At 33.5% G+C, this 24,291-nt stretch overlaps 1 protein-coding gene across 1 annotated transcript; it reads left to right on the top strand.

Moving 5' to 3' along the window:
- LOC132750363 (solute carrier organic anion transporter family member 4C1-like) lies at window positions 1-20,539 on the top strand. The gene is made up of 14 exons (XM_060740329.1): window positions 1-544; window positions 605-851; window positions 8,861-8,993; window positions 11,607-11,755; window positions 12,514-12,687; window positions 13,344-13,446; window positions 14,256-14,377; window positions 14,721-14,981; window positions 15,532-15,787; window positions 16,114-16,126; window positions 16,317-16,409; window positions 18,158-18,333; window positions 18,692-18,756; window positions 19,966-20,539. The coding sequence occupies exons 2-14, from the start codon at window positions 698-700 to the stop codon at window positions 20,256-20,258; spliced, it is 1,992 nt and encodes a 663-aa protein (XP_060596312.1). The 5' UTR covers window positions 1-544; window positions 605-697; the 3' UTR covers window positions 20,259-20,539.
- Window positions 20,540-24,291: the final 3,752 nt, after the last annotated feature.

Here is a 24,291-nt window from a genome sequence, read left to right as displayed (position 1 = left end):
ATTTTTTTCTTCTCTATTTAAAGTAATAATTAATCCACTGACTCATACAAAAACATAGGTTAAAAATACATTAAGTAATCGAAAAAAATGATGGTACTTAATTAAACTTTTTCTTTTGATGACTTTGAAGAAAGTTGTTATATTTTGTTGGAGGCTTACATCTCTAGATACGAACTTTTAACAAGTACGTCATAAGGAAACGTTTTACGGTTCATATACTTTTATAAAAACAAGTTACTTGTTAACATCATTTAGTTACGGTACAATAACTGAGCAATAGCTTCAAGTTGTTCAACCTCTTTTTTAAACCTATTTGTGTTCAAAGATTTTAATTTTAGATTAAACTATATATTTAGACAGACATATTTTGTAATGAAAATAACAACCTGCGTACGTAGTTAAATACGATATTTTAAACGATAAATGCGGTTTTCAGTGTTAATACCGATGCAGACATTTATCTTGAAACATAATGCAGAAGGGTAAATAAAGGAAAGTATGCGTGCATTTTGTAAACGAGTGCACACTTTAGGATTAGTGGCAGGTATATTTTGGTATAATTCTTTCATAATATATATTTCATTGGACATCATAAATCAAATAGAAGAGAGTTGGATACACTTTGGATAAGATTTATATGGATACACAATACTGAATTATAATAGTTTATGCAATAACTGACAAATACAAGACAAGAATGGATCAAAAAGATAAGCAGGTGACGGAATGTAACGAACAAGATGGCGTTGAAGTCCGATGCGGCTACGGAAATTGCCGACCACGTCTGCTTCAGAAGTTCAACAAACCCAAAGCCATGCTGGCAGTAATGTGCTTTTATGTTTTTATACAAGGTAACTTAATATTTTTATTTAAACTTTAAGCCAAAAATAAAGAATGGTAATCACTTAGAAAGTGGAAACTGTCTAAAATGCAGAATCAGTGTTAAAGAGTTATCATTTTCAGTTGCTTTATGGCATATCTATTTTGTACAGTACAAACATGGCTGTTGCTTTATAAAGACAGTCTACAAAATAAAACCAAAGGGCTGCAAGCTCTGTGGTATTTCTGATCAATGCAATCTAAATCGAATGTATATCTTTATGTATTTTTCTTATAAATTTATTTTTATATACTATAATTCATCTTACAGGGCACGGAGATTCAGCGACTGCGTTTCGATTTTTTACTATAACATACGGAATTTTGCATGAGTAGAGTTGCATCAAAAATCATTGCTGTTAATTTTTTATGACAGTCAAACTTTATTCATGCATATCGTCGGTACTTCGTTAAAAAAAGACACTTAAAAAATAAATAATTGCTGCCTCAACTGGGGTTTCAACCCGAGACCTCTCACACCTCAAACGAGCGTGTTGGTACACGGTTTACTCGGTCATATAATAGTGCATGGTGATATTGTAGCTATAATGTTTACATTTACTATTTATCGGAACATGAAATAGTAAAACGCTATTCAGAAAACAATACGGTAACCGATTTATACAGTTTAAAAGATTAAAACGGAATGAAACATCCAGGTAGCATTAAGTAACATAAATGATATTTTCCGATTTTTCTTTGTACCTGATTTGTTCACACTGATGTTAATTTTTCGTTTAAGTTGAAACGGAGCATTCGCAAAACAATATTTGTAGACTGCAAAAATTTCCATTGATAAAATGATATTCATCTGCGTAATTTGTGATTGTGCATTTATTGGCAATTTTATAAGCCAACGCTACTTTTAAACTTTGAATGCGTTGTAATTTGTTGGATACTTGTTACAAAATAAAAATACATGTATTTCTTTCTTTTACATCGCTATTTTTCAGCTGTTTTGAGAACTACTTGTTGTAAGGTTTGTCGTGAAGCCCTGTTGTAGAGATTGAATGTCAGCATTGTATTTCCTGATCTGCGATCAGGAAATACAAACATTCTTTACGAAATTCACTTCAATCATCATTTTAAGAACATTGTGTTTTTGATGTGATACATTTATTACGTACTCGAGAAAACATTGGCATCTTCCACCCAAATCCGTGCCTGTGTGGAAAAATAATCTTATTCACTCGATGGTTAACATGTTTAATAAGATAAACGTACACTTTTCCACCCTGCCCATAATTAAACTGATAAATTAATTATCTAAGGATCGGATGACACTTTAAAACGTGGTTTCCGGAATAAGATATTTTATGCAATATGCACGCTGTATGCATAGAGAACCAGTAACTGAGGATTTCTCCACTAAATAAATCTTGTTAAGCCCACTTGAGTTTCCGGTGGGGACTTTGTATAAACGCAATCAGAAAATCCATTATTACCGAAGACTGACGGAAAGGGCCGACAAGTTACGATTGTAAATAATCGTATCAGAATTTATTCCGGCATGTGTATATAAATAATAATTTTGTTTGCATCGAATTTCGTCGTAAATAACTTACAATATTATTGTAAATTTTATTGACAATAAATTTAAAGATAATAATAAAATTAGCGAAACCACTTTAATCTAGAGACTTTTCGTTACTTTTAAAAGGAAACACATTTTTCCTCATCAAAGAAATAATACAAAATTAATGGTTATAAACAAATGGTAAATCATTACCAAATTAAACTAATCAAAATTTTATAAATAATATACTGAAATAAAGATTAACTGAAATTTTATTTAACTTTATCAAACAAGTGTTCCAAAATATACCCGTCTTCTCCGTCAATCATCGGCAATTTTTCCGTATCATTTCGGATTTTTCTTATCCATCATTAGATATTTTCTTCTTCTCTGAATCACTTGTAGCCTTGGTGAATAAATTGACACTAACCACACATACTTATACTATAAAACCTTTAGTGACACTACCTACGTAATTATACTTATAACAGAAAAACTTTATTGTCTCTACCCACACATACTTATAACATTAAAAACTTTTTGCTTCCCTATTTCAAAAGATAAGTGTATGTGGCTAATAAATGGCTACTGTAGTACAATATATAACATTTGGTTTTGATATCGAAAACTACATCTTATTTTCAATAAAGAAAGTAATTCACTTCGAAGTTTGAAAGAAAAAGCAGACGAGAAAAAAGGCGACTTCCTCTGTAATAAGTATAGTTATAATAAGTCAGTTTTAAGCATTGTCATTAACAATGCAGCTTAAGGTGGATCGGTCCATAATGGTAGTTTGGTTATACCATTATTATTTATGTTAATATCATTTAGTTTAGTGTCATACGTGACAACAAACTAGGGGAATATATTTAAATGTAGCTGGTAAGTTTGAGATATATTTATGGCAATAAACAACACTAATATACATTATAGCATAAAATCGGCTATTTTTCCCTTTTTTGCCCATGTTATAACGGGGCCAAAACCATGCGTTAACATAGTCACGCGCTCTTGTTATAGCCCGGTTTTACCTACCGGGCTTGGGCACCAACCGTTCCTCGGGACTCTGCAGACGTTATAACACGAAAAAACGTGCGTTGACCCTATATAGAAACACACTATATGTTCCGCGTGTGCGGGGGCAGTCATCCAACAAACGTTGACGACGTTGACGTCACCCAAAGGTTATTCTGACAGTCATTTTTCTAGGTAATCACCGTTTACATCCACACACTTCTGATCTGGCGCTGACTTTAGACATATTTAATTGTTCCGTGATCACTCGCTGTACAGTCCCGTAACTATATCCAGTAACATCGCAAACATCTCCTATGGTTACACGCCTGTCGCTGAGAATGACGTCTTTGATTGTTTCAACAAACGTACAAGACCTTCTGTTGAATCATCATCTAGATATTGCCTATCTTCGCCATTCAGAAACTTGTGTTCTTGATACTGTCTTTCCTGCAGATGACTATGTTTTCATTTAATAAGTTTTTGTAGGTGGATAACCAAGTTTGCAACAAAATTTGATAATTTTGCGCAGTTCTGGATACTGATGTGACGCCATTGTCAAGACACTAGCGGAGATGATGTCCGGTTTGTTGTTTGATAACGGAAAACGTTATGACATACATTGAAACTTTGATAAAAAAGACGTCAATGACGTCATGTCAAATTGACCTTAATTTGCTCCAAAATGCAAAGTCCGAAATATGTTCAAAATAAGCTATAAAATAGCAATTTGTGAATGAAAAATGACTTCCCCCCGCTCAGGCACTAGTGTGTTTCCATGACTACGCATAAAACAACGGAATACATCTGAAGAATAATACTTTAATTTCCAACAGAATCAGTTTGATCTGAATCATGTTTGGTACAGACTTCATGCAAAAATCGCAAAAAATAAGTATTTTAGAGAGTAAGTCTGGTTATTTCTGGATCACCCCTCGTATATGATCCAATATTACATAAAGGATATTTGTTTGTTTGTGTTTAAGATAAAATTTTATTTCATCGAGTGACCTTTAACAGTATTCTCACGAGTGGCGTAGATGGAGGAACTCAAAGTTTCAGACTAATACATTTCTACGTCTTTTTCTTGTTAAAAAATATTATGAATAACACTCTTTTAGCTACCCGATCACAACTTGAAGCTATCAATTTCAACATTTTACGAGACGATAAACTGTGGTTTCGCAAAACCTGAATAATATAAAGTTCTCATCAGACACAAAGAACATCATCATCGACAACATCAAGCGTTAAAAAAGTAAGATACCCACCAGTGTAGTTAGAGTTCGTATAAGTCATGGACAAATATAATTATATCTATTTTTGCATTCAAAATATCTAATTCACGTTGACTTTAAACGCTTGATTATGTTTGCAGTGTGCAATGTAGCGTCGCTCCTTTTTTGGCTGTTTAAATCATAACAAGTTTGCTTCTTGAAAAAGAGGCATGCGAAGGGTCTTTTTTGCAGCTGTAAAAGATTTTTTTAATTAGAAAATAATTGGAAATGTTTTTGCATAAAAGACACAATGAATGTTTATTAATTACAATTATTTAACAAAATAGAATGAAACCATTATATTTGAAGAAAATCAAACTTAAGAAAACGTTGTGCCATTTGTGCCAAAAAATCTCCGTTGCGTTATTAAGTCATACCGGTTCAAAAGTTAAAGGAGCAGCAAAATTTCGGTAAACGGTTTACTCGGTCAAATAATAGTGCATGGTGATAGTGTAGCTATACTTATCACTGTTACTAATTTTCGGAACACGTAAAAGTAAAACCCCTTTTAAGAACAAAATAATTAATTTGTACAGTTTAAAGTATTAAAACGGAATGAGCCATTGCTCGTGGTGTTAAGTAATATCGATTAGTTTTGTTCACTTCAATGTCAATTTTTAGTTTAAGTTAAGTCGTATTTTGAACCGGTGCATGCGCATAACAATTTTTGTATACTGGTTCTAATGATTTATCGCTTAAATGCAATGCATTAGCTTAAATTTGATAAGCAAAAATGAATGCCGCCAGCAATCATTTTCTAACACTGTGAAGATGTCTGATGACCTCTACAATAAGCTCTAGCACCACACTTTAGATCTGATGGTCACCTCGTAACCTTTAAAACAACCAATCATAGGCAAACTATCATCATTTTGAAAGCGATGAGGTCACTGGAAAATCAATACTAAATAGATAATTTATAGCCAGTAGGTAAACTAGCAAAACAATCTTACCCATTAAAAATTAAGTCTATTATTTACAGTTTATTTGTTTCAAATTACATCAAATATTTTTTTCTAACAAAAATGAACATTTTGTTTTACTTCCACGGACAGCGGTATTTTGATACTTCGTCTTATGCCTATGCCTATGCCATTTATCATGTGTCTGTTTATCATGTGTCTGTTTATTATGTGTCTGTTTATCATGTGTCTGTTTATCCTCATGGACCCTTTGGTCCAATGGAATATTGAAATATACTTATCAAACTTAACAAACTTACCTGGTGCTAATCTGTAAAGGACGGTTTAATTGCATGGCTAAAAAAAGCTTTCTCGGAAATCTGAATAACAATGAAGGCGAAAAAGTACGGTGATAATCAGACATACATGCAAGAAATACCTGCAACTTCTTTAGTCAGATTGCATGTAACTGTTACAAAATAATCTTGTAAATTCGGCATATATCCAAACGTATTAATGACCAGGACCAATTTAACAAATCTTTCATCTAAAATGACTTTCTATGTTGGAGCTGAGAATTCGCTATATAATGTCAAAGTATCTTTTTGACGTAATATCCAACAAAATGCATTCTTCTTATTATTTTTTTTCTTTGGATACATTCTAAAGGTTTTTATTGCACCTTAAATAGGTCGATATGACTTCGTTTGTAATGACTATCTTAAAGCTGTAATGCTGTAATGCTTAAAGGGGAGCGGTGGCCTAGTTGTTAAGGTGTCTGCCTCTCAACCCATGGATCATGGGTTCGAGCCCTTTTCGGGTCACGTCCATGTTTCTTCATATGACACCAGTACTGGTTGGTTCCAGGAAGCAGGCTCGAAAGTGATTAATATAAGTTGCAAGAACTTGTTACGCATTCGAGCGTAAAATAAATATGTTTAAACCAAAGCTGTAATGTACTTTTTACACAAAGTTGAATTCAACCACCGATATGGTTTCATGGTTTTCATCAAAAGTTAATAATATCATAGTTACATGCTAAAATGTTTAAAATTGCTGTGCGTCGCATTTCACAAGGTCACATTTTGTGTTTAAAAGCAATAACATAAAAAGAATAAAGGTAGCTTTATACCAGTTGTTAAACTGTTAACGTAATTTCTATTTTAAAAGTTCCGGTTATCAAGACAAAAATCAAATTTCCCAAAACTCTTATAAGATGCAGGAAACAATAAGGAAAACCTAATAAGAAAGAAATCAAACCACAAAACAAATGTAAGAAGGACAGTTTTAACTCTTCCCACGCTAAATATCTCAAAGGATCTTGTTGTTAACAAGCATGTGTAAAAATGGTTGAGGAAAACCCTTAATCTTTAAAACAGACAATCGAATGACAATTGTAAATTGATTCTTTTATTTAAAGACAATACATTTAAAAGCTTTCAATGTGGTAAGATAAGTTTTACACTTCACACTTTTTTTAACAAGTGCCGGTAGAACCGTTGATGCTCCCCGAGACCACATCTTGGGTTTAAAATTGACATGTCTAGTATTTTTAGAGCAAAGTATGAAAAACTACAAATGGCAATAACTCAAAAATTATATTAGAAAGTTACGGTTCTTGAGCACTGCACATCTCCACAATGAGATCTATCCAAGATAACAGCTTGAATAGTTTTTGACTTATGCTCCCGACAAGAGTTTGACGGACGGACAAAGCGGCGACTATATGTTCTCGGGAGCATAAAAATGTTTGGTCGGTCTGTTTGGCTCAGCGTTTTATTCCGCTAAATATTGAAAAAGGATTCTCTCTGATGTTTTCTATTATGCAAAATACTAAAAATCCTTAACATTTAAAATCCTTAACATTTAATAACCCTTTTAATTGATAATTTCAAAATATCATCAAAGAGCTTCAGTATGCCATTCAAAAATGCATATGGCAGACTGCGTAACCCCTTTCAACGCAGTATGCCATAAGTATACTGCGGCAGTAAGCCTTAAAAGGTGCAGCAGTATGCCATATAACCTGCAGCAGTATGCCATCCATAAGGCATACTGCCGCATATAGCATACTGCGTCGCGACAATGCCCGATATATAATATGTTAGTCATCTACTTTTTTCAGAAATCTTCATTCTGTTGCAACACTGTTTAAATTCACCACTTTAAAAACTCATGACTGCTGGTGGATTGTACTTCTTTGATCCTTCCGCCAACAATTGAGGCCTGGGAGATACACAAAAACAACTTTTAAAGTCCTCATATAACACACAAAAATTACACAGTCGCGATAAATACACATTAATTATGACCAATCAAGCTAGAGATTACTTAACTTGGGCTTCTTCAAAATTTAAAAGAACTCAGGGGGGTGAGACCATATATCAATGCCGCCGGCTTCCCCATATTTTACAGACGACATATTAAACTTTGTTTTAGTATGAATTCCATATATTCCAAACAAAACTTAATTCTGAATGATACGATAATTAATATACCATATAATAATTATGACACTCAACTTAACGGTGGATGCACTCAAAGTTTCAGATTTATACTGCTCTACTTTTCTTTCTTGTTTACACAGTTTATTACCAGTATCTGCATATGAATAACATACTTTTAGCTACCCAATCTCATTTTGAAACTATCAATTTCAACATTTTACGAGACGATAAACTCTGATTTCGCAAAACCTGAATAATATAACTCATTAAACACAAAGTACATTACCATTAATAATAAGCTTTAAAAGTAATAATCGTGAGATGTTTACCCAAAAGAGTAATACGAGTTCGTATAAGTCATGGACAAATATAATTAAATCTATTTATGTAATGCATTCAGGCTGACTCAAAATGTTAACTAGTCTTTCCAAAAGATGCTTGTTTAAAACGCTTGATTGTGTTTGCAGTTTGCATTGTAGCGTAGCTCCTTTTGGGCTGTATTAATCGTAATAGCGTATAACATATCACATAACAGATCTTGTTAATCTTTCAGTATGAACAAAAACAACAACACCAACAACAAAAACAACAACAAAACAAAAACATCAGCAGTAAAAACAACAAAAATAAATAAATAAAAAACATTCATAACATTTAGTGAAAGATTCAGAATAAATACTGATTGAATAGTGAACAGTGCTGACCATTACCAGACGGCACTGGTGCTGCAGGCTCAACTTGGTCAGCACAAGTAGATCCAGTTGCCGATACCAGTGTAAAAGTTAATCAGAATTATATATAAAAATGTAAGTTTAATTTTTTCAGGTTTCGTCGTGAACGGGATGTTTAACGTAATTGTCTCTTCACTAGAGAGAAGGTTTCTGTTACGCAGTACTCAGATGGGACTAGTTTCTTCCGCGTATGATTTTTCTGCAGCCTTCTTTGGAATCTTTGTGAGGTAGGTTCACGCCCGTTTAACTCACAACGAGTGAAAAATGTCCATCGGTTAAAATGTTGTGAGCAACTTCCGTTCCTCGTTGTGAGCACCCATCTTTGACGTGTGACACGATAAACAAGGTGACTTTTTCATAATTTTTGAAGATTGCAGACATTTATGTAAAAATATCGGAATGCAGTTAGCTAGCGATGTGTTTTCCGAGTATGCACATGTAAAGATATTGTCTGTTGGTGGACAATTTGATGGAAATACCGTGCGACGCAGTCACTCGGGGTAGCTGGAAAACTGGAGACAACTTCTCTTTGGACCTAATTTAACATTGAAAACGTCGATTCTGGTGACGTTTTGTGCATTCTTACCTAAAACAGATGCCCACAAGTCATCAGCGTAAATTATTATCTGAAAGTCTTCATAGAAACCAAGATATACTCTATTTTGCTTTAATCCTCGTGAGCACCATAACCTCGTTGTGAGCAAGACAAGCGCAGTGCGTGTATGGTTTTAATATGTTATTCAGATGGTGAAAATATAATTTTCAATATACCACAGCAATTAAAACATTTTTGCACAGCAGCATTTCTTTGCACTTGACGTTGTGCATACCCCAAAGGGAGGCATATTAGTTTTGAACTGTTCGTCTGTCAGTCCGAGCAAATATATGATATTTATGAGCTTCATTCCGTATTTTAAATAAAGAACAAAAGCTCATAAAATTCAAATTAAGAGCTATTTTTGAGCTAATTTTGCTAATGGACGTTGGTCCAGGTGGTGTTTCTGAGCTGATTTGCCTCATAAATATCAAAAGTTGGTACGTCCGTCAATCTGTCTGAAAACTTTTACATTGGCCTTATCTTCCTTATTAGAAAATGAATTTGATTCATATTTGAACACAACATCCCTTTGCACCTTCCTACGGACCTGTATTTTTTTACCTTGACCCCTGAATGGCCTTTACCTTGAAGGTCAAATTGTCCAAAAACATTTAAGATTGGCCATAATGTCCTGGCATAATGTTTAGGCACAACACATCTTTGGACAAGGCCTTTCAACTATCCTATTTTATTTGAACTTGACCCCTGAATGACCTTCACCTTGAAGGTCAAATTGTCCAAATACTTAAAAATTGGTCAAAACTTCCTTATTAGTAAACGGATTCTACTCATATTTTGAAACAACACCCCTTTAGGCAAGATCTTCAAACTGATCGTTTTTTTTTTATCTTGTACCGTGAATGACTTCTAGAACATCCAAAAACTTTAAGATTGGTCATCACTTCTTTATAAGTTAGATGATTTAATTCATATTTGGACACAATGCCCCTTTGGACAAGACCTTCCAACTGACCTATATATATTTCACCTTGACATTGAATTACCTTCACATTGAAGATCTAATTGTCCAAAAACAAATAATCTATCTGGTCCATAAATCTAAGGACAAAGCACCACTTCAGGGGCATTGTCAACTTACCGTGATAGTTCTTGTTTTACATAACGTGGTCAGTTTTCAGCTCAGGATAAACACATGTATGTGTGTATCACACAGACTGTGAAATTGTTGAAATATTCATAAACTCCCGTGATGTTCACTCGAGCCAAACTAGAGTATACGAAATAAAATACCTGATTTACATAAACTGATTAGTTTTTATGTTAATCTGATGACTTGTGAATATGAAGAATAATTTAAAAAAAAAACTTTTAAAAAGAAAAAGAAGAACTATTGCAAAGAAAAACTTTTGTACAAAAACGTTTTGATTGCTTTTGGTAGATTGAAAATTGTATTCTTGCCATTTGAATTACATATTAAAACCATACACGCACTGCGTTTGTCTTGCTCACACGACGAGGTTATGGTGCTCACAACGAGGATTAAAGCAAAATAAAGTATATCTTCGTTTCTACGAAGACTTTCAGATAATAATTTACGCTGATGACTTGTGGGCATCTGTTTTAGGTAAGAATGCACAAAACGTCACCAGAATCGACGTTTTCAATGTTTAATTAGGTCCAAAGAGAAGTTGTCTCTAGCTTTCCAGCTACCCCGAGTGACTGCGTCGCACGGTATTTCCATCAAATTGTCCACCAACGGACAATATCTTTACATGTGCATACTCGGAAAACACATAGCTAGCTAACTGCATTCCGATATTTTTACATAAATGTCTGCAATCTTCAAAAATTATGAAAAAGTCACCTTGTTTATCGTGTCACACGTCAAAGATGGGTGCTCACAACGAGGAACGGAAGTTGCTCACAACATTTTAACCGATGGACATTTTTCACTCGTTGTGAGTTAAACGGGCGTGAGGTTGGCGTTGAATAAAAAAATGTTCTTATAAATACCCTTAAACAAATAGTGTAGTTATATTGTTTGTAACTTTATTAATATTTTGTCCAACGTTTAGTAATTGAAGTAAGTATATCTAGAAAAATAATGCGAAACTTATGCTTCTTAAGAAGACTTAATCATAGCTATAACACAAGCACATATTTGAACTTAGGCACAGGGTTTTCTCCTCTCCCACCTTTTATAATTAGGAAAGTTCCTTATATATGTGACTTATTATCTCCTCACGAAGTTTTCAAAAAGCTGCTTGCTCTACTCATACAGTTACCTTGGCTCAGGACGTCATAAACCAAGATGGCTGACAGCGTCTGCACTTTTTATGATTGGTGGTTCGGTAACCATGACAATACCTCACTTCACAACTGGGTTGTACAAATGGGGAGAAAACAAAATATCAGTCTGTGATAGAATAAGTAAGAAATTTAGTCTAATTTTTACAGTGAGTTCATACATCAAAGTTTAGAGTTAGAATAATTCGAGACTACATCTTTAATGTTAGCATTTACATAGCTCTGATGTAGACACTATATATAATATTCTTTAAAGGGACTCCACTGAGCTTATTTGACAAGAATTTTCCAAGATTGATATTCCATTTGATGTAGTTCTTGACCAAGAAGTAGTGTGCAAAATTTCAGATAATTTGATCACTTCTTTTTTTCCAATTGTGAAATTGTGAAACAACAACGCTTTTTCAATCAAATCGGCCAATAAACAAATATACGATTTTCAAATTGAGTATATTTTTACTTATGCTGTGCATATCCTTCCGTTTAAAATTCCTGAGTTGATCTATGTAAGAAATTCAAATTTTGAGATTTTAGACCGCAGTGGAGTTCCTTTAACTTTGTATAACTTTGTAGTAGGTCTAGAATAAATAAGAAATATAGGTTACAGTGAAACCTGTAATAAGGGACCATTTACATATTACTTTTGTTCAAGAAATAGCACTTATACCTGGTTTATATACAAATGAGGTTTTCGAAAATTATCGTTTATAAAACATTTTGTATTACTTCCAACATTTCGGTAAGTGCAACACTGAAAATACATCCCGTGTTACACAGGGAAATCTAACACGGAAAATGCAGGATGGGAAACATCGAAGCTTTGGCACCATTTTGTTACAATCATTTATAGTAGGCCTTAAACTAATTATTTTATATTGCAGGTGACAATGCCACGTCAACAGTTGAAATGTGCGAGGCATCGGGCTTGCAGAACTATATCTGGTTGTTTGCGTTAAGTAACGTTTTATTCGGTGTTGGCGGCGCCACACTGTATACAGTCGGGACCGCTTACATTGACGACTGTGTGACGTCATTAATGTCACCTTTATATCTAGGTAAGCGTGAAGCAATTGTAATGCCTGATTGTCAATCCAACAATGGTTTGTGCGTAATATATCGCTCATTTCTCCAACTTAAATTACTGAAAAGTCCTATACATCAGCTGCTTCTTTCCTCCAAAAATGATATCAGTACACGTAATATATCAATATTCTTAGTCATTTGATTTTATTATCGGATTTTAATCAGGGATATACATGTATGTATTATTCAGTGATATATCTATTTATATCTATTAATTAAGGATATATATTTATATTTCATTTGCTTATAAAGAACCTTTTTTAAGTTTAGATGTTCTAACTACAAACTTTAAATAGAAATCGGCAGACATATTAACGTTCTTAGAGAACAACGCTTTTGTACCTATTGTTTAAACATTAATGAGCCGCGCCATGACAAAACCAACATAATGGGTTTGCGACCAGCATTGATCCAGACAAGCCTGCGCATCCGCACAGTCTGATCAGGATCCATGCTGTTCGCTACTTGATATAGGGTTTGCAAGCGAACAACATGGACCTGGTCTGGATCCATGCTGGTCGCAAACCTATTATGTTGGTTTTGACATGACGCGGCTCAATTATATTGATTGTGAATATCCTGCATTTTTCATTGTAATAAAATATACGGGGATTTATTTATTATTCAGGTATATATTTCGGATTTGCTGCTCTAGGACCAGGAATTGGTTTTATTGTTGGCGGAATATTTCTTAATATTTATGTTGACGTTGACAAGGTGGACACAAAGAGGTATACCCATCTTCATACCCACATACCTTAATGCAATTTAATAGTCTTTTAGTTCAACTCTTTTTCTTTCCTTTGGGGGGAGGCGGGGGTGGGCGGGATCAAACAGTGTCTCCATTTTTTTTACACGATGTTTACTCGTAGCCTACCGCCTCCGTGGTCGAGGGGTTAGAGTCGATAACTTCTAATCCATAAACCTCTCTGGCATGGGTTCGATTCTCGGGAGATGCTTTGGTAGTTTAGCCCGGGGGAAGGTAGTCTAGTACTGGTGTAACTCTCCAGGAACGATGGTTAGGAAACTACCCGCCTATATGACTGAAATACTGTTGGGAAAAGGCGTAAAATGAAACAAACAAACAAACAAACATATATAGTATGCACTTAAATCATTCATGTAAAGTACATTTTAATCTTTGTTTATGATATACTATTGTATAATGTATATTGTATGTCACAACTGTAGATCCTGTATATTGTAATTAAGTACGTAACATACATTTAAGTATAATTTTATATATGTAAATAATGTTTTTTTTTTAAACTTACAATATTGATAAATCTTCATTTGAGCATCAGATTTATGATAAAACCATAAAAATTGCACAACACATACATTTCTCGATGCAAGCACTAAATTATTGTGCATACAAAAAGATACATTCATATAATAATAGTTTTGTTAAAGCTTGTAAATATTTTATTATTATTGTTTTGAGACTCGTAGAAACGGACGAACCTTCAAAAACGTTTCGTTCATTTTGAACAAGTGATATTGAAATAAGCAGAGTTCTCATATCATCATATGTTTCCAGTATAACACTGGTGGAGACTGACTCACGGTGGGTCGGTGCTTGGTGGATAGGACCTATATTGTCTGCTGTTTTGTTTGTACTTGCCGCACTTTTCATGTCCTGTTTTGGTGCAGAGCTTCCAAGTAGGTGGTTTGATGTTTTTGTCATAATACAATGATAAAAGCTTTTTTTCGGAGATTTTTCAACTGTAAAACGAGTGTCCGTGACGTCATAACAGTGTGCATGCATGTAAAATATAACAAAATACATGTTGACAGGTTGTATTTTCGTATCGAAAATGGGAAATAGCTGTTACATTGACAGTGTTTGTGAAAAATTAATTCCCATTAAACCAATAGACATATTTGTTCAACTGTAGGAAAACTTTGACTCAAATACCAATAAAGCTAGAATGTCAGGTGTCAGCTGGACGATGTTGCCACGAGTAGTACTCACATTTTGTACAAACCAACTTGTCATTTCTAGGTGCCAAAGATGTTAGAGAATCTCGCATCTCGCAGTTACATAAGGGTACAAGTAAAATTACCGAAGCCGTGGAACCTAGCCGACCAAGGTTAAAAACTGTGCACAAAGTGTTATGGGCTTTAGTTCAAAATCCGCCATTTCTTTTTACAACGCTTGCAGGGATCACCGAGTCAATGTTTATTACGGGCCTGAGTGTGTTTGGTGCCAAATATTTACAAAATGCTTTCCGAATATCTTCATCACAATCTGGACTTTTATTGGGTACGTTTTATTTTGATGGATAAGATTTAATTACATGTATAAGGCTCTATCTAACATATAGTATTTCTACATGATGCTAAATAGAATTTTATGACTCTTAAATAAATCCGTCACGTTTGAATATGTTTAGTGTTGATGTAACAATAATATTTTAAAAGAACTGTCATACGATTAAGACATTGTATTTATTAGAAAATAATCTTTAAACGGCGTATGATGGGCCTCAAAAAGTTTGATCACGTAGATTACATGGAATTTACACTAAGCTGTCGAGAGTTGCTTAGATTTTTAATATCAGTTATTCATAAATTCTAATGTTAAGATACTTTAACAAAGAAATAGAAGGTTTATGGAATGAAGAAAATGTTAAAAAGATAAGTTATTACAACTCCCTCCCTAAAAATGATTGCATTATCTTATTAATTAGAAGTGGTGGGCTTGTTATAAAATATTTTATCATGTATACATTTTAGCAAACATAATAATATTTCGAGGCGCTGCGATCAAACATATATCATGTATGCTTTTTTTCATATATATATATATACAGGGGCAGCCATTGTGCTTGGATTAGCGGGTGGTATTGTATTTGGAGGTATCATCTGCCGGTGTTTCAGGTTAAAGGTCAATGGCATGCTCAAGTTTTCTTTCGGCGCATGCGTCATAAGTATTTTTTGCCTTCCTTCGATGTGGATGTCATGTGGGCAGACGACACTTGCAGGTGTCCATAAACCTTATGAAAATAGGTATATTTTTTTGTATCTACAAGATATATTAGTTTATACAGCATTTATTATACTTCAATAGTGCAGGAAGCTAGAAGTTTATTGATATTAAAAATATAAATGTAACATTAAATTTTATACATTATAAGTATAAATATATTATGTAATTTCATTCAAGCTAATGGCTCCAGACACTTTGATGTTTTTTTTAAAAATCGAACAGTCTGCATAAAGTATTCATATAATTTCTAAAGTATCTTACAACGTACGGGATATAATTGGTGTTTTAAAGCTTAATGCAGTGAACTTTACCTTAGCCATCACCACCCCGCATTTTATTTTTACAGATCTTGTAATTCAGTGAGAACGCAGATATGTTTGTTGTTCATTTTTTGTCGCATTTTTAGTCACCAGAACATTGTAAAAGTCATATTGCGATTTTGCATAAAAAGTAAAACTTCAATTGTCGAGCGGCCGCCACAGTATACAGTTACTTATTTCTGAAAGCAAGCTAAAATTACCAAGCATAATACCAGTTCAATTGCAGTACAAAAGATTTTCACTGTTTAGATGACTGCAATTATGGATTCTCGAATGTACCACTGAGAAGCCTCCCGAGTTGTCGTGTGACGTCACAGGCAGACAATATTTTTCACCATGTTTCGCTGGTTGTATCCAACAACTTAACACATCTAAATCAAAAGTAACTACATGTTTGTCCGTTTGTTTGTTCTACTTGATTAACGCCGATTTTTATCACGTGTTTGGTCATATCTCGGGGGTCGATCCACATTTTGGGCTTTGCCAGATAACTAACCAGTAATCAGTTATTGCTCCTTAAGTGACCAACCACTAAACCCGCATGATTTCTGGATCAGCGGTGTGAGAAAAATAAATATAGCACATCAGTTGTCATGGAGATATTATGCCTTGCCCAAAGGATTGAACCAGCGACCTCTGATCACTTATCTGATTTCTCCTTGATGAGGTAAGCGAGTAAATAACGCTGCCAACATTTAATAACCAATCAAATACTAGTACGCATTTTGCAAAATTTAATTTTTATCCGCCTTTATTCAACGATGCTATTTTCAATTAATATTTTTGTACATTTAAAACAAGTTATTTTGGTATTTTATTAATGATTAACCCCCTGAATTTGTTTTATGGGCTGAATAGTCTGTTTGAAAACAAGCATTTGATAGTATTGCGGGCAATACAGTAGTCCCCTACCGGTCCCTCAAAAAGTTCTTTAATTGTCATACACTCCTGTGTATTGCCATTTATAATGAATTTGAGGATGAAGTCTGTATTTGAAAATATCGACCACAAAACATAATAAAATAAGTTTGTCTATATCACAGTAATGTGTTAAGTTTCCATGCTTAGTAAGGAAATTATGTTTATACAACCTTGTCATATTATTACGATGTGGGATTTTAAAGTAAATCCTATAAGGAATGAAGAAGTTGGAGTGAAAATACCAGTTTCTCGAAAAAAATCTAAGTTCAAGGGGGACACATAATTCTGGAAATAGTCTTGCTAGAGATTTTAACCTTCTCAAAAATGTCGAGTGATAATAAGAAACATATATATGAAGTTTGAAGTAGATACATTAGGAAATAAAGAAGTTTATTTAAAAAAGACAACATTTTTCCCCTAAAAAAATCTAAGTTTCAAGGGAGGTAATATTGATATTTTTGTGCTAGAGTTATAAACCTTGTCACATATGATGTGGTTGATGACCAGAAACTTATATTTAAAGTTTTGAAGTAAAACACCTTAAGAAATAAAGAACATATAGTGAAAAAAAGCTGAAAAATTTAAATAAGAAATCTTGAAATCAGGCTATTTTGTTTGCCATAGCAACCAGAATTTTCAACATAGGAAGAAAAGAAAAAGATGTGCATAATCTCCAGACTGCCATCTACCCATATTTCAAGTTTCATAAAATATATTTTCAGTACTTTTTGAGTTATCACTGGATCCAGTTTATGTGTTAAATTTGCCATATTTTCAGACTATTTGTTGCCATAGCAACCAGAATTTTCAACATAGGAAGAAAAAAAAAGACGTGCATAATCTCCATACTGCCATCTATCCATATATCAAGTTTCATAAAAATATTTTCAGTACTTTTTGCGTTATCGCGGGATCCAGTTTTGTGGACGGACGGACTGACGGACTGACAGACACAGACGGACAGACAGACAGACGGACAGACGGACGGAGGGTAAACCTAAAGTCCCCTCCGGTTAAACCGGTAGGGGACTAATAAAGGAATTTTAATATCAAAATCAGAATATTGAGCTACCAAATGTAATATGTCCAGTCAGTCTTGCACGAATTTGCAGACAAGGTCTGGCCCTATACTGGTGACAAAAGTTAACCACTTCTTGTTGCAGAAAGTTAAAGGTAAATGTGTTACATTTAAATCCGTTTTTTTTTCAGTCCCAGTATTCCAATTGCACGTGTGTTCCAAAGCAACTAAACATGACGGAACCGGAAGTTACAGGTGGCACTTGTGAAAAAAGTTGTCCGATGGTTTATGCATTTATAATATTGATATTCCTTTACGCATTTTTGACGATAGCCGCCGACGTACCGGCGGAACAGTCCGTTTTAAGGCAAGTATTTTTTTCTGATAAAATTACACAGCTGTTTGTAAGATCAAGGCTTACCAACATTTGCAGATACAGGTATATTTTGCAATCCACATTGAGGTTATATGACTTACACAAATTCAATTTTAAAGTATCAATTTTATGAAAGGTGTTTCCGATTCTATTCGATTTTATTTTAGACCTGGACTTGTGTCTGCCATAGTTATAAAAATAAATTCCGAACTTATTTTGTTTATCTTGTAAGCAGAAACTTGTTATCATGAAGTAAATAACAATAGAAACAAAATTCTTGAGACAGTATTATAATATTTGATATAAACGTCAATGAATTTCTTGTTAAAAATGTGTTTTATTGTTGCAGGTCAATTCACGAAAATCATAGAACTATCATGTGTGGTTCAAACAGATTTCTTGTGCGACTGCTTGGTAAGTAGTGATATTAAAGGCCCATTATGCACCAGAAATACTTTTTTTATTATTATTTTTTTAAATTTTTAGTGTATTTATATAGGTTCCAAAAATTTACTCATTGACCAATTACCTGAACCATCTTTTATTTCTATTGCAATTTAGGCCATTAGCACAATAATAGTGATTTAGTATTTTGTATGGGAGTGAAAATACTACTTTGCTTACATTTTGCTACTTTAGTGACAATCTTTAGAAAAATGTATTAAGATCTTAAGAAAAGTAAAAAGATTAAATATTTAATTAATTATTCACATGTTTTGTGCGATTAATGACTGATTTTGTAGTATCAATCACTATACCTATAGTGCGTTACTAACTTTATTTTAACCTCTTTTTGGTAATCAACGTGGATTGTAAGTGCCGTTTGCAACGTGTAAATTACTTTCTTTGTTCGCTTCACAATGTTTTACTTTTTAAATACATTTTCAAAATTTTCATGAAAATTAGCATGAATCTGGAAGCATGCTGCTTTAAAGTAGGACAAATTTATGTTTGAGTTAATATATTTTATGCACATAGAATTTCTTCATTAATTGACACGCTATTAATTTAACTTTAAAATAGAACTCACGAGTAAATAGACTTAATATATGAAATATTTTTATCAAACTGTTTTTTTTTTACAAAATATTAACGTTTTTCCTTATAAAACAATCTAAACATGTCAAATGGATTTAAAAGTAACAGAAACACACGTTTAAGGGTAGTTATAGTACCTAATGCTCCATTCGAGGACACAATACCATCAAAATTACTTCTTTTTCTAGAAACATACGTTCCTCTAACTGTTCAGTCTAGCCCCATTATGACATCTTTACTGAGAGGCTTGACCCATTCTACAAATTCTTATTTGCACACTATGTCTTTTAAATTAATAGTCCTGTAGAACTTTGATTCTTTTTTCATTTTAAATCTGCATATAAATCATGTCTTTTATTAACAGTTCCCTGACAACACGCTTGCAAGTTATAATCAGAATTGATTGCCAAGCAGTGTCATGTAGATGTATTTGATATCCCACAACTTGCTCATTAAAGAATCAATCTGCTGATATGCTTTTATAATTTTTGTTAAGGAATAATGATTGCTTGTATTAATGTTAGAGTTTAATTCAGCAACAGACATTGCGATACCTTTGATGTTGTATATTTTCTTTCCTTTTAGGTACAGTACCGGGTGCAGTGATCATGGGAGTTGCAACAGACGCCGGGTGTTTGATTTGGCAAACCGAGTGTGGTGAAAATACGTCATGTTGGCTCTATGATATTTCAAAAGTCAGCCGGAACTACTTTATTTTCGGACTGGTTACCAAACTTTTTTCGATGTTGTTCTTTTTTTGTGCAATATGGTTCTATAAGCCTCCGAAGGACACAGATCTCCAGATTGACTCACTAAAAGAAAAAGTCCAAACAAACCAAGCGTTTGAACTTGAAAAACCGAATCAAACTCATTTATAGTTTCAGTAACATTGCATTACTTAAAGGTAGGTAACCGACACTACCTCAAAGCAAACAATTAAAATATCATTCTTAATAGTCCCGAAATCAAATTACGATGATTTACTGGCGAGTTGATATTCGCACAAAGATATGTTGAATACTTATTTTCCTAAATAACGTTGAATTTTCAGATATTTTGTCCTTTTTTGCGCACGTGAATATTTGCATTCTATATTTATATTGTATTCAGATTGTTGTCACACATATACATGTATAATATATTACCAGAATGAAACATTTCTCTTTGTAATTATCTTTAAAACCGATCTTGCGAATAAATTTATGTATCAGGGAATATATATAAAAACAAGAACGTGTTTGTTAAACACAAATGCCCCCGGCTCAGATTCTTGTCAGTAGCAATATTTCAAAAAATGTTTACCCATTCACTCAGTTATGGACAGAAAAATGACACAAGTATGTATGGGCAAAAGTGTAAAAATCTGTTTTTAGCACTGGTGATATTGACCCAACTGACCCTTAATCCATCCAAAGGAAGAATACCATGCAAGTTATCTTCCTAGCAAATATGAAATACATCTGTCAATAAATAAAAGCTGTATGGGCAAAAGTGAAAAAATCTATTTTTAGCACAAGTGACCTTGACCCACTGATCCCTACCCCAATCAAAAGGATGAATACCATGCAAGTTATCATCCTACCAAATATAAAATATATCTGTCACTTAATAAAGCAGTGTAGCAATACCACGTGACTATGACGTCATTTTCGGCATCATTTCCAAGACAAATATCGCTCGATTCGGAAAAGAAAATAGCCGTAAATATTTCATTTCTGTACCAATTTCTTTGGGATATGCACCAGTCTACGGAGAAAAATATAAGCTTTCCACAGAATATTGGATCTTCGTCAGTTTATAAGCCGTTTTATCAAACACTTGGCATAACCTTGGAAGTTGCTTGTATTAGAGCGGGCTTCAGTTGCAAGCTATTTCGTTTTCTGGCGTTATCTGGTCTACGTTATGATTAAAAAGTCAGGTTTACATCAAACGGGAGTACGGAAGGCAAAACTCTACATAAATATGTTCATATTTTTATTATGAATTACATAAATCTTACATTTTTCTTCAATTGTCAATTCTGGCACCAGTTCCAAGTCGAAAAAAAGGACTACAGTTTAAAGCAGATTTTAGAATCCGTGCAAATGCGAAGCAACATGCCTACCGTTCTATTTCTACAATTTAGTTTTTCATTGTTGATCTTTCACAGAGATTGTGAAAAAACTGATTGTTCCTTAAAGTAACAACACTTACTTGTATCGAAATAGTGCACGCCAAATCACGTAGATTTAGTCCTGTCGAAAAATAATATTTTGGTTTCGTTTTGAAGATGTTTAAAGTATTGCTCATCTTATCTTATGTAGTAAAATGTGTTTTATTCTATTTCACACTGGCGAAATTGATAAGAAATATATGTGCTCTCAGTGAGAGAAAGAGTTAAAATAAAAAAAACTTTTGTATGCTACGGAAAGGGTAACACTTTATCGTGAGTGTTGTAAAGCTTAAGGTATTTCTTTCAGTCTATTTTTTGTAAAGAGTAACTGACAAACACTGTCACTCGTGAATATGACGAATAGGTTCTTCTGTCTTCTGTCTTCTCAAAAGAGAGACTTTAAAAGTTTATATTTTTTTCTGGAATTGTCGTATTATAAATTTCTATAGAGTTTGATAAACGAAATCACAATTTGAAGTACTATGCACATGTATCGGTATTAAAATCATGAATCTAATTGTCACGCGCATTTACATGACGTTAACATTTTATGCTTATTAAACTATAAGCACTTTCATCATCAGTCAGATTTTGTTCTTTTACTTTTGTGTAGAACAATTTTAAATATTATTACATATAACTTGGAACTTTGCCGTGTAAGCATGATAGTATTGTTACTTAGTTGCATGACTTATGATTCTCAAAAATGCCCAAAATAGCTATGAGTCGCCAATAAAGAACGAGAATGGACGCCATGTTAATTAAACAAAGTAGAAAATAGTAAACAGATAAATGATTTTACAAACTAACGGCCATCGATCAGTCAAATTTCTTGAAACAAAACATTCAAAAAGACGGAAATAACAATGATTAGCAATAATTATATAAATATTTACATTAACATCTGTAATAGCAACACCGGCAAGATCTATGACTGGAGTCCGTATGACACTGATGCTAACATAAGCTAAGTAAAATTACGATTTCATTTGAAGAGTATATTCAATTTTTACCCTTCAACTGTCAAATGACTTACTTCTTTATTTACATATTAGATAATTCACTTTTTTGGCATATGCATTATGTTTTAGATTTTAATATGTGGTCCTTTTTTAAATCTTAAAATGCTACAAAAATCCTGTTGAGGACATCTGCAGGTCATGCCGCGTGCAATAATCCATGCATTTACAGCCAATGACCACATCGATAAGAAATAGTCCCAAATAGCCCTATCGTTTTTATTCAGTTGAAAGATACATTATTGTTAAAGAATTCTACTCGATTTAAATGTTTTCAAACCATAGATATTCCGTTCCCCTCCTCTCTTTATACAATGTATATTGGTGAGCTCTCTGATAAAGCTGGTTGACTGATATAATTAACTAAATTTGTCAGATATGCAGTTTATCAACAAGTAAATGCAATAATAAAATAAATAGTGTTCTTAAGTGAACGAAGTTATATCCAGTTCACGAAAAACGGTTACCGTGGGTATTAAAACAGGATGTAAAAATATTTTTTATCAACGAGTGCCACTTTGTATATATATCATATACTAAAACATTGCTACAGGTCCTTTACCAAATATATATATGGTTATACGTATAAATAACTCTTTACAAAAGAATAACATTTGACTTTAAAATTGCCGCGTTGAGGCGTAACCACAAAAGGAAGTGATCCTGAATGTGCACGTTCATTGGACAGGCTAGCTAAGTCAAACCGAGCCTGCAAGATTTTCAATTTTGCCGTTTTGGGCGATATTTAGGGTTTCTGTTTTCTCTCTATTTTGAATATTCCACGTTTAGTATTGCTACATGACACTAATAGATTTTTCAAAATCATTCCCGTGAAAGAACAATGATTAAAGAGCAAATCAATTTCTTTACAAATACAGACAATAATTTTACGACCTTTAAAATCACTTATAGTGCAGCGAGTAAAAATCATTAATATTAATTTGTGTTTATGTAAATCGTATAGTAAATAAAATGTTTTTCATGGTTAGCATAATTATAGAAAGAGAACGGTAGGCATGTTGCTTTGCATTTGCATCGGATTCTAAAATCTGCTTTAAACTGTAGTCCTTTTTTCGACTTGGAACTGGTGCCAGAATTGACAATTGAAGAAAAAGGCAAGCTTTACGCCATAAATAATAAACATATAAACATATTAAGGTAGGATTTTGCTGTCTGTACCCCCGGTTGATGTAAACCTGACCTATTAATCATGGCGTAGACCAAATAATGCCAGAAAACGAAATAGCTTGCAACTGAAGCCCGCTCTAATACAAGCAACTTCCAAGGTTATGCAAAGTGTTTGATAAAACGGCTTATAAACTGACAAAGATCCAATATTCTGTGGAAAGCTTATATTTTTCCCCGTAGACTGGTGCATATCCCAAAGAAATTGGTACAGAAATGAAATATTTACGGCTATTTTCTTTTCCGAATCGAGCAACATTTGTCCTGGAAATGATGCCGAAAATGACGTTAATGTCACGTGGTATTGCTACACTGTAAATGGTGTATGAGCAAATGTGTGTAAAAATCTATTTTTAGCACTGGTGTCCTTGACCCAACTGACCACTAACTCCATCAAAGTTTATGTTTCTATCAATTATTAATAACATCTGTCTATAGAAAAAGGTCAATACACCTGTAAAAATGTAAAAATCTATTTTTTACATTGGTGACCTTGACATTGATAACATTGACCTTGACCCAAATGACCCCTTACTACACCAAAATAAGGAGGAC

The sequence above is a fragment of the Ruditapes philippinarum genome, unplaced genomic scaffold (genome assembly GCF_026571515.1).
Source record: "Ruditapes philippinarum isolate M1 unplaced genomic scaffold, ASM2657151v2 ctg3207_1_1_1_1, whole genome shotgun sequence".
NCBI lineage: Eukaryota > Metazoa > Mollusca > Bivalvia > Venerida > Veneridae > Ruditapes > Ruditapes philippinarum.
Note: the sequence above shows the minus strand (reverse complement) of the source record. Positions and strands in the feature narration are given on the sequence as shown.

Bases quoted from the DNA above. Each gene is read 5' to 3' on its own strand.
- LOC132750363 (XM_060740329.1), top strand. From the start codon at position 698: ATGGATCAAAAAGATAAGCAGGTGACGGAATGTAACGAACAAGATGGC. The intron at 8,994-11,606 runs GTAGGTTCACGC...CTACTCATACAG, and splicing joins TTCTTTGGAATCTTTGTGAG to TTACCTTGGCTCAGGACGTC. The intron at 18,757-19,965 runs GTAAGTAGTGAT...CTTTCCTTTTAG, and splicing joins ATTTCTTGTGCGACTGCTTG to GTACAGTACCGGGTGCAGTG.